The 18,005-nt window shown below is 40.4% G+C and overlaps 1 protein-coding gene across 1 annotated transcript in view; it reads right to left on the bottom strand.

The window, feature by feature from the left end:
• The window catches only part of PDE8B (phosphodiesterase 8B), a 66,667-nt gene extending 50,325 nt beyond the window's left edge, over positions 1-16,342 (bottom strand). Inside the window, exon 1 of the mRNA XM_062599026.1 lies at positions 16,031-16,342. Coding sequence (XP_062455010.1) covers positions 16,031-16,342 — 312 coding nt within the window. The remainder of the gene's footprint in view (positions 1-16,030) is intronic.
• Positions 16,343-18,005: the final 1,663 nt, after the last annotated feature.

Genomic DNA, 18,005 nt, shown 5'->3' with positions numbered 1-18,005 from the left:
GAAAATCAGAGAGGACCAAATGTAAACTTTTTCATGGCTCTGGTAAATTAAAGGGATTACTGAAGATGGTTTCCTAAAACTTTAGGGAACTCTTCTCTGACCTAGGAGACCTTTCCTGATATTGCACTTTACACAGCAAATTACTCTTAAAGTTTAAATGCTTCTTCAAAAATAAATGAGATTCCCTGGGCTAGAGGCCTCACAACAAAATACATCTGTAATGAAATATCTCTAATTGTTATGTCACTGAACATAAGACATCCATTTCTAGGCACACATAAAACAGTCTGATTAGTTCATTGGCCGTATCTGTGGAAACCATACGATAAATAATAATGCAGTGGATAGCTTGATTCTCCACACCCAGAATTGCAAATATATTAATACTGCTCACCATAGAATTAGGCCTCGAATCTTCATGATCCACACAACGTTAATATAACAAAAAATGCTCACATACATAGCTTTTCTTAGGGAAATGTCACTTTTCCCGGAACGTCTTTTTAGACCTTTCCAGTGACACAGAGCTAACCTACTCTTCTATATTTAGCTACCAGACACAGGTTAAAACTGCCCCAAGGCTGTTTTAGACTTCTTCTAAGCACAATGACCCTGAGGAAACATAAAGTCAAAATAGTGTGCTGGTTTTTCCAGTCAAGCTGCATGGTTTTACTCAAGTGCTTTAATATTTTGCTAAGTCAGGCTTCAATGGAGGTCAGGATTGCAAAGAAATAAGAGCAGCTGTACTGGGTCACATCAAGCCACTGAGCTAATCTCATGTCTCTCAGAACGGTCAACACTGGACACCAAGGGAAAAGTGTAAGACCAGAGCAAGCACACGTCACCTCTTATATCCATTCCCCAATGGGGGGATGCAAGCCTCAGATACTTCCTAAAACATACACAGGCCATTTTTGATTTATTAATCCTAAAAAGATCTCTCCTTCACTTATTTGTCTAGTGTGACTGTGAACTCATGTAACATGTTTTGCAGAAGGCTGCCTCCTTTTTGTATTACAGGTTTAAAGGAATGCATAATCTGACATGTTGTTTTGTTTGCAATCATTGTGTTTTTCAAAGAAACTCCCATATATGGGGTAAAGATTACTCTGAAAACTTGTATTAAAAATTAAGCTAAGCCGCTTTGAAGTCCTCAAGATTGTGAAGATGAAGTCATATTTTCAATGTTATTTCAACAGTTACATGGTCCTGAATCTACAGCAGGTCTGAGACAACAGCTTTACTAGCCTTTAAGACAATTTAACAGTCAGCATAGTTAGCTTAATCTTGCAGACAGCTCTATTCAGAAACGGGAGTGAGCCTTGTATACTGTAAAATAAAAGAGGCCTTGATTCACTGCTATCTGAATTAGGATCATTATCTGATTTTAAGGGTGACCTTAGCCTTCCCTCCCCCCCAACCCTGCGGGGGGGGGGGGGGGGGGAAGCCCCACCCACTTGGAATAAAGGTGAAAAAGAAGGGGAGAAGTCATTGTGAAATGGATACACAGAAAATGCTGAAAAATCACCATTCTCATATAAAAGTCGGATTGCTAGGTTATGCTTACTGTTTCCTATTTTAGAATATTTTCACTGTTTTCAGTAACAAGACACATGTATTTGCAGACAAAATTCTCCCCATAAGTGTTCTAATGAAATAATATGTATCTATTAACTGCTATTTTTGCATTTTACTTTACAAGAAGCTTAACAAATATCCTTATCCATTTTGGTGTTAAAAATAAAAAAGACAATCATTCCCTAATCTGGAATTTTAGTTTCAATCGTGATGTACATAGAATTTTTTTAATGACTCATTTGATAACTCTTTTCACATGTTCTTAAAACAGGATCACATCAAAACACTTAGCTGAGCCAGCTAGGGAAGATTTTTAAGTTTTTGGAAGGTAACTAGAAGTGATTCTAAACACAGTTACCATTTTTCTCCAGAGTGGAATCACCTTCTCTGGATTGGTAACTATCCTCCTAATTAAGTAGGAGTTAGGTAACACCTTCCCACTTAACTGCACTGGAACAACCTCTGTGACAGAGCAGGAATCCTCCTGTTCTCCATTTCGTACACATGCCAGTTGCTTTAATTCATTCTTCTATGTTGAAAAAGATACTTGCTATAAATTGCAATAAAGTTGTAGGCAGGTTCAAGTAACTAGATTATACTATCAACAATAGGATTTCACTGGTACCCACCACAAATTACTTCATTATCCTTGGAAGACTAGTGAAGATACTGTGACTGTGAATAGAAATAGAACAAATATACTTGTACTTGGCATGGATTTATAAATGAGGTCTAGTGAAAAGAGTCATTCTGGGAAAACGAAGCAGCTGCAAGAGCGTCTGTCTTATTTAATGTGGCTTGCTTTAATAATTGTCTATGCTACTGTTGAAAGGTAGATTACAGACATTTCTGAGATTATTACTTATCACTGAAATGTGTACAGCATGAAATATTGCAGAAGTCTCCATGATTTTTTTGTACAGTAGAGCATACACCATTGACTGTTGGTAACTTTACAATCCTGTTGCTGACAGTAATATCAAATAAGCATTTCATTCATATGCTTCCTCATATGACAAGGTTCTCCATGAAAAGAAACATAACAACAGTGAATTGAGTAACAGTCTACTAAGCCAATTCAAACTTTGCTTGGCTTCTTTTGATTGATTTAGACTGTAATGGAAACCAAGTCAGAAGCCGTATTTATTTAAAGACAGCTTTCTAAATTCTTAGTGCTCCATTTGATCTTTTCCTTCAAAGGGAGGGATTTTTCATTTTCATATAGCTCACTAAATACTTTTGCGAGCATTAAACACAGACAGCAAAGCCAAATCTGTAGCAATGCATATGATGTTACAGCTGGCCATAAGAAGAGTCACTCATCTTATTCTTCACCTGAATGCGCATTTAGCAGCTCGACCACAACCAAAGATGCAAGATATATCATTGCATCATTGCAAAAAGTAAAAAAACAAAAACAAACAAAAAAAGAGTCAGTTACCAAACAAAGATGAGCAGCAAGCAATGTAATCCTACTTTTGGAGCCAGGAAACATTTGTAGATGAGGTGGATCCCATCTCTCCCAAGCAGATACTGATCTTCAAACAGGGTCATACGGTTATAGAAACCAAAATCCTGATGCCAACTCCAGCTGCACAGACAATTGTTGACTTGCAATGTCCTCAGTCCCCATACCTCTGATCATCTCTTCCAGAGCTCAGTAGTCACATTTGATACTTTCCAAGTTGCTCTTGGCAGTATCACTGATGCCCACATAGAAGAGCAGCAGGGGCTAACAGTCAGAAGAGCAGACAAGCTTTGTCAGTCTCTCTACATCTCAGACCAAGCTCCCAGCAAGCAGCAAACCTCTCTTAGACAGCAGGTCAGCAGATGGGTGCCTCTGTCCCCTGCAGTCACTCCCTACTATCACTCGCCTCTTCCTCCTGGTGCTCCTACGTGGCTCAGGGTCCATCAGTCCAGATGCTTCACTCAAAAGCATGCCCATTTAGCTGTTTTTCCAGACTACATGTATGAACATTTCTGCACTGGGGCAGGAAGTACAGAAAGGTACAAAGTTTTGATTCATGTATTATTGAACACTGTTTTGTATTTTAAGCTTTCATTAAATTTTGAAACAAAATACTATTCTTCCTTTACTGATAAGAAGTGATATACAAAAAAAAGAAAAATCATTCCTACTTACCTTCTTCATCTTCTAGAGATCAATTAGAAAGCTAGTTCTGTTAAATGTTCTTACAGTGTATACCCACAGTCAAAACTAACCTGATTTTTCCTAAAATTTCTGAAGTACACAGAGTTTTTTGTTCTTTACTACTCAAGACATTCTAAATCTGCCTGATGGCAACGTCTTCCAGGTGTAGCTCCTCTGCGCCAACTAAAAATGATAATGCATCTCCAGCATCCATTTTACTTCACCAGTAACACAAATTGAAACACTTTGCAAATATAAACGTGTTGTCTCCATCCTCCTTCATTTTATTCCAGTGGATCCTGTGCAATTATACTTCAGAAGTTCTCAAATAAAACAAGGGTGTCCTGAAGACATTCTTTATTCACTTGCTTTTTAACATGCTACATGCCAAAAACTGTACATACTTCATAAAATACCAAGTTGTAAACATGCATGTATTTCAGATTCAAACAGTTAAACTGCATCATGCATCGACACCAGAGAGGAAATGTTAGCATGATGATTAAGCATCATGCTAACACAGGCAACCACCTGCATTAACCATACAGGAGAACAGTGTTCTCTGACAGGACTTAATGTGCAAGCTATAGAAATACAGAGCCCTCTTTGATTTTAAGATGTCTGCAGACTATTTGCAATCAAATGAAAAGTAACAATAAAGTGAACAGAAAAGGATGGCCTTGAAGGAACTAATTTCAGCATAGCAGATTTTTCAAATCTAAGGTGAAGTCACAGATGTCTTAATGCTATAAATGAAAAAAATCCTTGATCTAAAAATAACCTCTTGTATAAATCTGGTGGAATCCATAAAAAGGATTTCCCTCTTTGAAAATGATTCATTACTGAGCTCTTTGAACTGTATACATGGTCCCTAAGCCCACTAAAATGGCAGAGGGCCAGAAAAGATCTGCATGTAGATCAGTTGTTTCAATAAACAGTGTACACGCAAACAGACAACAAAGGAACCTTCTAAGTTGATAGAGCAGGAAAATAATAAATTTAAGCCCAAAGCCTAAAACTGCTAGTTTGAACTATTTTTGTTATGAGAATTTCTCACCACCTGGTTCCCACCCATCCCCAGCTCTATAAGCATATGGCAGGACAAAATGATAGGTATTAGGACAAAACCCAGAAACACCCTTAAAATACATGACTTTGTACTGCATATATCAGGCAGGACCCAAAAATTCAAGAGCAGCATGCAGATAAAATTCACTGGATGATCTTACTAGAGGCCATACAATATCCCCACACCTTCTGGTCAAGTGTAACGTTGATCAGTTCAGCTAGTTTTTATTTTATTTTCAAGTATCTTACATTTGACCTTCTTAAATCTTAAACATCTAGCTTCTTACCTGAAATTTTCAGTTAATTAACTAAGCTTGCTGCCTATCTGAAAAAGTCTGACATCTCCAACACGAAAATGCACATAATCTAACTTAAAATTATTATTTTTTTTTAAGTATTATCTTCTTATTTCAAGACTGGCACAACTTTGTCTTCAGATTGTCCCTTTAGTGGTATCTATCAAACTCATAGTTTTCAGTCACATTAGAAAGTAAAATCTTTTTGAAACGTGAACAATTCTACTAATGCTGCATAAATAAAAAAAGTTCTGTTGCTCACTCCAGCTTATCTGTCACTGAAATGAGCAGAAATATCAGAATTCACACACACACAAAAATGCTGCACCAAATAAAATGACAACTTTCATACAAAGTCACTTTCAAAAGAAGACATTACGGATAAAAATCATTCCTGTGTATCAGACCCCCAGAGCTAATGAACTGTGCAAATCTTCTTTTGGAAATATCCCATTTGGGCTGGAAGCCCAGGAGTAAACACTGTGATTTCACTTAAGTTTTACCAGAATTATTCCCATTTTACTTTATAACAATTTTGATGGCTATACTCCCCCCCCTTTTATGCTTTTTTTTTTTAATGCCTCTCTTCTCAGGGCAACAAGACCCTCCCAGTCAGCTCCCTTTCCTATTTTACAGTAAAAACATCCATTTAGCTACCAACATCTCTCCCCCAAATATCCTGATGCCACAACAAAGTAGTGTAGTTTGTCTGGAGCAGCACTCCAGACAAGGAAAAAACAGGAGAAGCCAAGAAGTGTTTTCCTTTCAGGAATGTATAGTTCACAATGGCAGAGACTGTTTAGTAGCCTTCAACTTGTCTAGATAAATAATACATACTTCTCTCTCACTCTCAAATATAAATTTATGTAGATTTATATATATTTAGAGAGATCTCTGCTGTCTTGATAGGAAAAAAAAAGTAAAAACAGAGAAGCACAGATGCTTAGCTGGCTTTAGGCAGCAATGGATATGTTACTACAAATTTACAAAATAGAGCATCTCCTATGCATTCCCTATTGCAGTGAAACAGATGTATAACCAAGTGACTTTAAATGCTCACTAAGATGCCCATAAACAAACTCCAGTAACAGTATTTTCAAGAAGATTGCTATAATATGTAAAATTCTCAGCACTTAGCTACAAGCTACTTTATTGCTGTGTAGCTATAGGATCTGGACAAAAATCACTAAAATCGGACATCATACCTCCCCAAAACTCCCATGTCTTGTGTGCACTCTGTGCCACCAAGACTTATCTTTTTTCCAAAACACTCCTCCCACATGCTGTCCAGTCCCTTTTGCTACACCATTCCCATGACAAATGCTCCTTTCACAACTGTCCAAACCTCTGCTAGATTGATTGCTTTCTTTTCATTTAAATAATTATGTCCCACTCGGCTTAGTCCATCTCAGATCATCACTTCATCTACCTCTTCTCTAACCAGCCATTGCATCCTGATGCTTTTTTGTATTCTAGTTCAGCTTTTATGTCTCAGGAAAAAAAAAAAAAAAAAAAAAAAAAAAAGGCCAGCCAACTTGATCCTTTATTCCTCTTAAAGGAAGCCTGCAAGGCGCTCGTGAGCACAGGCATCTCCCTTACCAGAGCTCTGAGGAGACTTGTGTGAGCTGTCCAGCAGCTGCAGCCAGCCCCTCTGCCTCCCCAACTTACCCACTACTCTAAGACCTTGAGAATTAAAGAAATCAAAACTCTTGAGATCTCTTGCCTTTTCATCCTGGCCTCCCCCACTGCATCCTCTAAGGTAACAGGAAGCAGCTTGAAAAGAATCAGTGGCAAGGTGTTCTGCATGCCATTTGCTCACCTCTTCCACAAAGTCACAACATAGCTTAGCACAAACACAGTTCTAACTACTTAACATATATAAATTATTTTATTTTGAAATGAAATATAACACCTTCTCCTGAAAGCTTGTGGTGTTTTCTAATGTAATTACACTGCTCAGGAAACTACTTTCTTTGTGACTTTAGGAAGTAGTAATTCATCAGGACAGGCAATCTTTGGAAATGGACAAATTACAGGGAAGCTCTTAGAACTTGGAGGAGGAGAAATCCGTAATAGCCAGCAGCCCAGGAGCCTGGGGACACATGGGGCAGAACCTGTTCACACTCTTGCAAAGCAGAAAATTCAACCTGGGTGTCTCATCTCCAGAAAGCACCTAAGTCACCATGTTATTATCTAATCTGGGGAAAGTATCTCAAAGTTTCAAAAGATCTTTGTTTCACTTCAAAAATAAACATGCACAAAACTGAAGTTTCACTTTACCCCTCTTTTTCTAAAAGAGATTTCTTGGCTAGATTAGGTAAGTTGCATTTTATAAATGTGCACGATGATTATTATTAAATATAACTGCAGGAGAAAGATGAGCATTGACAAAGTACAAGTTCAGTGGTGCCTTCCAACAGACAGGCTTCTGAATCAGCAGTGGTGGGGAGAAGAAAGCCTTTTCAGCAGTCCCTGGCTGACCTAAGAATAAATGGAAAAAGGAGCACTGGAAGGAGCTCCAAAGCTAACTTTGAAGATCAAGGCCCCACTTTCACATCAGATTAACATGATCTTTTTTCAGGACTAAATTACAAGATAGTGGTAAGCATTCTGCTGTTTTGATTAAAACATGCATAAAAGAAGTGGGAAGCAACCCCTTGACCTTCATATTCATTCTCCCTGCCCCTCTAAAAAAAAACTGTATTTAAATTTAACATGTTACAGCTCTACATACAAACTGGCTATGAGAACAGCTTGTCCTACGCTTATAGATATCTGTTTAATGACTTGTTTTCTAATAGCTACATTGCTTCAAAACTCCACTCTGCCCATTTCATCTCATTCACCTACCTCATAACAGACATAACTGTCTCCACTAATGCAGAGTCTCTAAGCTAACTGCAATGTCTTTGGATTTCTTATTTAAATGACACTTTCTAATATACATGCACACATATGCTTGGCTGTGTACTCTGTAAATTTGTAGAAACCAAGGAGCAAACAGTTGTTCTATGCCATTCCAGTGGATCTATTTGGGATTCTTTGTGCAGGAGTTCAGACGGTCTGTATTTCTGCAAATCTTGCTACCACTCTTCCATGCTATGAAACCAACTGATTTTAGCCCAATTTTCCACCCTTTTAGAAACAATGCTGCTTCCTCGGGTGCAGTATGAATCCAAGGCAGGAAGTGTGTTGGAAAGCCATCAAAAAAATGTAAATCAACATCAAAAATCGTTCTGTATTTTGAAAGAAGCAAGCAACTCAAGTAATTAAGAGCTCTATACGGAATCTGTTTCTGAAGTAGTACCATATAGCTGAGAGGCTTCTCAAAGTAAATCTAAGCTCTACCTTTTCCATATTCAAGATACAGGTTACTTGGCACTAGATGAGTGAATCAGTGAGTAGAGGTGCATGAATTTTTTAAAGCAATTTACAGAATAACTCTATTCAAGAAACTAAGGGAATCTAAAGGAATATAATGTCTCTAATCTATTTTGTTCTTTAATAACTGATATTAAAGGCAAGAAAAAAAGTATTTGGATGCTGAAGGGCTAGATCAGTGGTTGACACAAATGGTTGATCTGCAAGGGAAAAATACAGCTTGTGAACACACAGATTAATTGTTCCTCTCAGTTGAAAATAGGTACCTGAACTATAGGCTACCTCCAGAGTGCTGTGTTATCTCACTCAGAAAAAATAACACACCTGCAGGTAGCACTCCTTCCTCACCTAAAAGAAAAACTGATTCAAGCTCCACAAGTCCAAAGCAACAGAGCCTGCTGGGAAGTGGTGGAAGCTGCTACAGAGTGAGCTTCTTGTATTGTAAAAATTGTCCCGAACAAGTGGCTCCCCAAAAAATGAGGAAACAGAGTTAGCTATTGCTACATGGCAAGACAGGTGACTCACTGAGGTAGAAATGCAACTACTAAACTGGGCACAGGAAGGACAGTAACGCACAGGAGACAATCGCTTGGCATCAATATTGCAAACTCATATTCTCAGTCACAAAGTAATGTATTTCAAACACATGCTGCTTTCTACAAGGTGTCAGTATAGTACATTTATTTTTACATCCATAGAGGCGACTATATATTTTCTAAAGCCATAATCCTGCAAGCACTGAGTTCTTCTTAAGTCTGGAAAATACTGATTTTGGTCACCATGACAACACTCCCCCAAAAGAGTTAAAATCTGCTACACCATGAAACACTCCACATACTATCTCCTAGCAACCACACAGGTATATAGAGGCTTCACTGAAAGCAATTTCAGAAAGTTACATGTATATTAAAGATAATTCTACAAAATTGACATACACCACATGCGTTTCACTTCAGGCTTCACTGAGAAAGCTTGTAACTGAAACAGAGCTGAGTCTTTGAGAAAAAAGAAGTGACTAAGAGGTAGACAGGAAATACAAGCAGAGAACGATATATACAGAAAATAAAATACCATGGGATCTGGCAACAGTGCAGGTGACACAAGAGGAGGATAAAACGCAAGGCAGCATGTGAGTGTGGCTTGTTAGAGCTGTGTTACACTGCCCATTTAAGAAGCCTATAAAATATTAGTCTTCTTGTAGGGAAACTACTGGGATCTAGTAAAAATACTGCTATTGACTTCTATAGGTTTTAGATATGGTCACACAAAATTGACAATTATTTCATTCTACAGAACATTATTTTTTTTTTAAAGCAGTTGTATGACTCTCTACTTCAGGAATGCCTATGCTGTACAGTGCATCCTGGTGACCTGATCTAGACCAACTGTGCCCTTTTGGAAGGAGAGGAGGTATGGCTATTTGTCTGAATTAATAAACTCTGATAAGAAATCAAAGGACTCCTATGAGCAACAGCCAACATTATTGTGAATCAGGCTCTTAAATGCCCATTACAGTAAACATGTCACATTAAAGTGCTGATCTTGCCCCATGTACATAGATGGGTGGGAAGTTCTTATCAGACCAACTGATAAGAAATGCTTACAAGAGATGATATTTTTGCCTGTCTCACAGACTACCTGCAGAACAGGTGGAAAATTTAGATTCACAGCCTAACAGCTCCATTATTCTACTGCCCAAACCACTACTGTAGGTATGACAGATGACTAGATTACTACTCTCCTGAGAGGAAAATGGTATCCACCTTCTGTATACCACCTTAATGATTATTAAGCATCTAAGAATTAGAAGTTATTCTAAACCCTTTCTAGCTGCAGGAATTAAAACCTATCTCTGCATCACAGGAGTTCCCATGGTATAGCCATGTTCCCAGGGTATAGGGCACAGCTTCGCCATTCGCATTATTTTTAGCCATGCGGTCAGTTTTATTTGAAATCCATCTGCTCTGCTCTGCATTCAGCGTGGACAAGGAGCATTAGGAATTGTCAAGAGATCTAAATCAGACAGCAAAGCCTCAGAGTCTCATTTCGTGCACAGCAATTGGCACAAAGTTGAAAACAGACAAGAAGTATTAAACAGAATCAGTTTAGCTAAAACAGTTGGACCCTTTGGGTTGTGAGATACTCTCAAGTAATTTTTTTGCCAGAGAACTTGGTGGGGAAGAGTGTTGTAGGAACACTAAGGTGCCGGCTGACTCCAAGTGCCTGAATAGTTAAAGTACATGGTTCTCTTCAAAGTTTCCCAGAGAGGCTTAAATTTTACTCTTTGCCTATGAGCAACAACTTGTTTCTCTTTTCCATCTGACAATCAGTGTCTTCAACATCTCTTCTCCTATCCTCTCTCCTGCTCCAGTTGACTCTCCTAAGCTGAAAGCTAGGACTGATGAACACTGCTACACGGGGAATGCAAACATCAGAAGCACAAAAAGTTGAGAGCCAGGAAATGGACTGGTCTCTTATGACCATATCTCAGCAGAGCGGTTTGCTCCACCTCTGATGTCTAATATGATAAAATTATCTCACATAGTCACTGTTCTCTAGTAGCCTCTTCTTCCATAAGGTTGTGACTATGCTCCTAAAACAATTTTATAGTGAATGATTAGTGAAATAATGGAACAAACCAAGAAATCCTTTGGATAACTAATCTTTTCATTTGATCTGATGAAAAGCTAATTAACTTTTTCTATACCCTGCCCTCTGCCTTGAACCAGTATTCAGTTAAGCTAATGTTGCCTTGAATGAGCAGGAGAAAAGTAGTACTCTGTAGTGGCATTAACATTCATGAGCACATTCGTGAAATCAATGCTGTTGAAAACTAAGAAAGAAAAGAAAGATGTGTTTTGTATATAATGATAGAAATGCCTATCATCCAGAACAGTTTTGGAAGTCCAAACAGTTCTCTTAAGGACTCAGTGCCAAGTGAGTTTAATCTGGCTGCCGGCTGCTCTGTTTTTAATGCTAAGTGACTAGTTATTTTCCTTGGGAAAGGGTTCTTCCATCCTGTAGCACTTCAATATATGCATTTTGCCTGTCTAACATTGCTTAACGTAACAATTACAGAACTTGTTAAAAATTTACCTGTGCCACTTGAAGGAGAGAGGAAGAAAAATAAAAAAAGGAAGTTCAGATATGGAGCAGCAGCTCTGCAAAAATCCTTTTAGTGTACTCATTCAAGAAGTCTGGACTTAGTCGAAGGAAAGCACTCTCTGCTAGCAACTTTTTTTTTGTGGTAAGAGTCATTGAGTCCTACTCCTCTCAGAGGACACCTAAGTTGAAAAGGCTCTGCACTGTAACATAGCTCCATGTACACTTTTCAGCCTGCTCCAAAACTTTTTCTGACAGTTTTTCAGCCCCAGAACATGTTCAAGAGGACTGTGATGCCTTAGATGTTGTACCTAGTTGTGAAGCTGACCTTTATCACACTGAGTCACAAAGCAAGATTTCTCCTAGCATAGCCTTGAGTTTTTTTCAAGTCTAGCCTCTGGAACATACTAGCAGTCAGTTTCATGGTAGTATAGTTTAAACAAAACAAGAAGTACAAGAACTCCAGTGACTATTCCTGCTCTTGGACATGATACTGCTTTAAAGAGAAGAACCATATTTTAGATCAAGGCAATACTTAGGGTTACATTTCTCCAGGGCTCGTGAGCCCAATACAACTATCCCAGTACTTGGATTTCTCCAAGTTCTCCATAGTGCTCTGTCCTCAGAGTACTTGTAACTGGCAGCTGCATCCTTCCTCCTCCCCTGCTCCTTACTTTAAAAATCAGAAAAAGCAAGCATTTGATGTGTTGAGGAGCATCCTTCTCCTCACTGCTTCCGCCTTGGAAATTAACACAGACCAAAACCGCGTAATAAGAAACAAGAATCTGTCCCATTGTATTGCTTTCTATTTCTGAGCTTTGCCTCTAATAATTATTTTCATATGGAAAAGCCTGAAAACTGGCAAAAACTGTTTTGCTGTAACTGACTTTCAAGAGATGCATACATGGATTTTCTTCTTTTTCCACCAAGGACGTGGCATGAACGAATCAAACCCTTAGAGTTGTTGTTCCTGTCATTTCAAAAAGAGAAAGGATAAAGTAATCAGTAGAACACTGCATTTTCTTTTCACTTGGCTATGTGTTAGCAACAATAGCCTTAAAGTTGGTTTGCTTTTCTAGTCTTTAAGTTCGCTAGCATTGAAGTATCAAGATGTTAAAAAAAGAATATCTAAATACATTCTTTTGCTTAAGGTTTGTAATTGTCAATGATTTTTTAAAATGCACTTGCATTCTCTAAGTCCTAAAAAAATAAGTATAAATAGGTAAAGCTTCTATTATCTTTTCAGATGACCAGGAAACTATTTAAACAAATATTTTTAACTGAAAGCTCAAACAACTAAAAGCTTTCTGTATATGCCAAAGAGACAAAATACAAAATGGATGTCCCAACCATTTGCCATTAAAAAAAAAGGAAAAAAAAAGCTACCTCAGTCATTCAAACAGAACTGTTTACTCAGGCCAACTTTAAATTGGATTCAATATTCTTCACTTTGTCTCTTAACAAGAAACTGTTTACTTCTTGCTAAACAGTTGGTACTGTTGCACTTCAGGAGAGGCAACCTTTGGGCAATGGGGCAAGCAACCATCATATGCTCAGTGTTATCCCACATACCATGTTATGTTTCACTGAAGTAAGTAAAATGGCATGCATCTTTATGTAAAGCTGATACAGGATACTGTTTGTTGCCATGATATTTTTCTCACAGTCTGCAGGAAATAATACATGTTACAGGTTAGCTCCTGACAGAAGAATTCATCTGCTACATACCTGCATTAGTTATATGTACATTACAATTCTCCATTGGCCATAAGAAACATAATAAGCACAGGCTTTACTACGGAGTGAGCACGGGCAAAGAAAGTCTGTATTTTACTTCAGTGTTTGTGCCCAAGTAACTTAGTAACATAGCATAGGGTTGGGCACCAGAAACTGAGTCCTATTTCAAATTATGGCACAGACTCACGTTATAATACTTACTAAGTCCATTTATATCTTTGTAAACTAACCTGTAGATAATTGTTACAAAACTTTGACACCCACAAAGAAGCATGCACACACACTAGAAATATCAAACGGTTACTCACAGCTGATATGAGTAGGACTTGACTAGCACAACTAAATGCTTGGAACAATTCAGAACTACTTTTATTAAGGGAGAAAGGAGGGGAAGAATAAAACACAAAATATCTTGGTAACACTCATCTTGCCCCAATAAGTACAGATTATATGGACTTAAAAAGTAAAGTTTAGGGAAGCCCTGTAGTTCAAGCAACAATTGATCTTTGTTGTTTTTTATTGGAATTACATTGGAATGAAATCATTACAGATTGATTTCTTCTAATGCCAGTTTAATATTACGACACAGATAAGTTTTAAAACATCTTAGAAATATAAAGGTCAGTTGCAAAAGCGATACTTGATTATGTAAAAAACAAAAGAACAGTTAAGAATAGAAAATAAACACTAATGAAGCAGTATGGTTTAAATGTGCTGAATAGCTACACAGCCAAAATGATATTAATTTCTAATAATGCTAGCAGCCTTTTAATCCACATCTGTATTTCCTCTCCCCCTAAACAGTCAGATGAAATTTCAACACAGTTAATATATACCTCTAAGCACTATAAGAATTAAAACATGAGCTATTAGTAGACATACTCTCTGTACCAAAATTGCTAGTATTTTTCTTCAATTTTTAACTTCTATGGAAAAAAAATGCTACATATATTACAAGAGAACTATAGAACCAAGATTTTCCATTCCTTATAGCCAGACACTATTTTGTACTCACGACAGTTCTGCAACATTCAAACCTCACTTTGGTCACACACATACATAACTATGTTATCACCCTGTATAAAATTGTTCCAGCAGTAGTGGCTAGAAGAGAAGCTCTAATTTTGTTCAAAATTGATATAAAAACATTTTATAGATCTTAATTCTTATGAGATGGAAACATTATTGCTGTATCACTGAAATAATTCATATACATATATACACACACACACATATATATAAAAGCATCATTTACCTGAGGTGCTTGAGACTCAAAAATTTATAAAAAGAATCTGAAACTACCCAAAATGAGATTAGAGTGCCAATTACAAAGTTGAACAGCATGTGAAGTACATTTACTTCTAATAACCAAAAGGTTGACAAATATATTGGCTTATAAGAGTAGATTATATAATAACAAATAATAAACTATTTAAAAGAACAGAAACAGATATTACCACCTTAGAAAACCTTTTTCCAAATCACAACTTATGAAGAATTGTGTAAGAATGTCTACTTTGCTCTCCTCATCAAAAAAAAAAAAAAAAATCTTCCCATTCTGAAGTTTTTTAAAAAAATTAAAACCACAAGAAATTTAACAGATTATTACTCCTGTCCTTTTCAACTTGTATTCATATCCCTGATTATGCAGGTTTTGCCTCTGAATGAGAAAAAGTCAACATAACCGCAGACATCTTTGCAGTTCCTCAGCATACAACCAAACCAATTAACTAGGGTTTGGTTGTTCCCTATTTTTTTTTTCTATGATCACTTTCACTCACATTTTCTTTAGATCATATCTTGATTTAATTATAGAAATAGATTATATTGAGTTCACACTAATCTTTTAATTTCTTAATTATATTACAAAATAATATGATCTACTTAAATCAATAAGAGTACCTTGTGACATGATATCTTGCTTTTTTACTGCAATAGAAAATTAACCTAAGGTGCAGTGGTGATCACAACACCATTAGTTTTCATAAGGAATTACAAGTTTTGGAATATGGCAACATCACAAAATGTAATTCTTACAAAACTTTGGGGGAAATTAATGAAGAGTCTACTTTCATTTTACTCAAAACAATGAAACAAACATCAAGAGCAACCATTTTTTTAACTGCCAGATGCCTGCGAAGATGATGTGTAGACTGCTGCAGCACCTGCCTTAGCCACTGATGGGCACTTCCAGCTCTGACAGTGAGCAAATCCTACAGACGCAGCCTTCTGGTCACCCACTCCAGGCGTTACTGCTAGCCCTACAACAACGATTTGCGTGCATGCGCCCATCGAAACGGTTTGTTTTTCAGCTGAACATTCACGCGTGGCAGCAAGAGTTCGTTTAAACTAGATTTAAAGGGGGCCGGGAAGGAAGGAAAAAACCCGACATGAAGTACTTGTTTTTCGCTGCTGAGTATTAAGCTGGGGGGATTTTATCCTCGCGCACTAGCGTCTCTCCCATGTGCTCACTCCCCGCTACGCGCCGCAAAGGTCGACGCGAGCCCTTCCGCCGCCGGGGCGGCCGCGGGCGCCGCTTCAGCGCACCGCCCAGCCTGCCTCGGGCTGCCCACGCGGCCGGGCCGGGCCGGGCCGGGCCGCCGCCCTAGCGGGCGCCAGGCGACGGCCCCCCGCGGGACCCGCCGGCACCTTCCCCCGGCGGCCGCCCGCGCCGCGGCGGGCTTCCCCCGGGCCGCCGCCCCCCGCCGCCGGTTACCTTGACGCTGCTGTGGCTGGTCTGGGTCTCCGCCTCGATGCCGCAGCAGTGGGGCGCCCGGGCCCTGGCGGAGGCGCCGGGCTCCCTGCGCTCCTTGCGGCGGGGGCCGGTGCAGGGCGGCGGCTGCCGGCTCTGGTAGGCGAGCACCGAGGGGATGGAGTCGGCCGCGTCAGTCTTGATGAAGAGGCCGTGCAGGGTGGCGGCGCCCTGCGAGATGGTGGTGGTGGTCTGGTGGGGGGAATTGGACTCGTCCGAGTCCCGGCAGTAAATCACGCCGCTCTGCGAGACGTGGATGCTGGGAGCGCAGCCCATCCCTTCCCCACCCACCCCCGCCGCACCGGCCGGCGCGGCGCGGCGCGGCCCGCTCCCCGCTGCCCGCCCGCCCGCCGGGGCTGCGGGGCCGCCGCCCCTGCGCCGCGCACCCCGCGGCACCACCTCCCGCCGCCGCCGCGCCTGTGGCGCTGCCCCGGCCGCTCCCGCCCAGGCGGCGCCCACCTCGCCCCGCAACGCCTCCCCGGCGCCCTGGCCAGCCCCGCACCGACGCGGGGAGCGAGGCCGCGGCTCCCTCGCAGCGCGGGGGCTTCGCTGTTCCCCCCGTCTCCGCCCCGCGCCTCTAGCCCCATCGCCCCCGCGCGGAGTGGGGGGGGGGGGGGGGAATAGGGGCCGGGCGGGGGGCGCGAGGCAGCCGTTGGCGGCGGGCGACCGTTGGCGCCTCGCGCACCTCAGGCTGCGCCTCGCGCGCGGCGCGGCGCGGCGCGGCCCGCCCGGGGGCAGCCGCCCTGCTGCCCTCGCGGCCGCGGGGCTCAGCCCCGCGCTGCCGCCGCCCCTCTGCTCGCCGCCCCCGGGCTGCGCGGGGCGCAGAGGGGCGAGCAGAGACCCGCCTGGCCCCTTCGGCCTCTGCGGGGCGGCCGGGGGCTCCTTCAGCCGGGGAGGAGAGCTCTCTTCCCCGGTGCAACCCCTGGTGTCAAGGCTTTGATGCATTCAATGTGATATCCCCCTTCCCGCCAGCTATACTATTCCCCCCCCCCAGCTGCTAAAAACACTTTGCTTTAAAAATCAAAACGCACCTGTTTTTCTTTGCCATCAGGAAGCAAATTTCAATTGATACAGGGATTTTTAAATAAGAGCTTGTAGCCACACAAAACCTACTGCAAGTTTAGGAAAAAAAAAAAAAAAAAAAAAAAAAAAAAAAAAAAAAGCCAGGACTGTTCCAACAGTTTTAATGCTGTTCTTCAATTAGACTAATATTCAAAGACACAAACGGTCTGATCTCTTGGGCTGTACGTCTGATAACTACCAGCCCCTGTTTCCAGTCCCCAAGGAGATAATCAAGTTAAATCCTTAATCCTGCTGAGATTTACACACATACTTAACCTTCCTCGATGAATAGCTTCATTGACCTCAGAGGAACTACATATGAGGTGTAAAGTTAAACGTGGTTTTTAAGTCTTTGCAAGATTTTCATTTAAATCCTTCTGTTTTCAAGAACTGGTAACACCATACAAACAATACGCATTCATCTGACACTCGGTTACCAACCAGCAGTTCTGTATGCACCTTTTCGTCTTCTTGGGGCATTACCTGATATTTAAGCAGTGATATTTAAGCACTCCATCTAAAGTGTGATCTAAAATGCTCGAAAACAAAGCATTGTTGGTGCAAGGATTGTGATGCAGAATGACAAAATGCTCCAAACATTTTATGTTGATGTCTAATATTCCTGAAGCACATTCGTTACTAAAATTCTTTACTAAATTTACTAAATTTCTAAATTTACTAAATTTACTAAATTTACTAAAATTCTTTACTAAGTTGGGGAATTCATTTATTTGCCCTAGGCCACACCTGAGATTTGCAACAGAGGCAGGAGCAGGACACAGGATCATCACACTCAGAATCCATATAGTAGCTGTAAATGAAGGTGCCCAGAAAGGTCTTTAAGAGCTGTTGAGTGCCCGTTTGAGACCTAGCTGAT

The sequence above is a fragment of the Rhea pennata genome, chromosome Z (assembly GCF_028389875.1).
Source record: "Rhea pennata isolate bPtePen1 chromosome Z, bPtePen1.pri, whole genome shotgun sequence".
Taxonomy (NCBI): Eukaryota; Metazoa; Chordata; class Aves; order Rheiformes; family Rheidae; genus Rhea; species Rhea pennata.
This window is presented reverse-complemented; position numbering and strand designations above follow the sequence as displayed.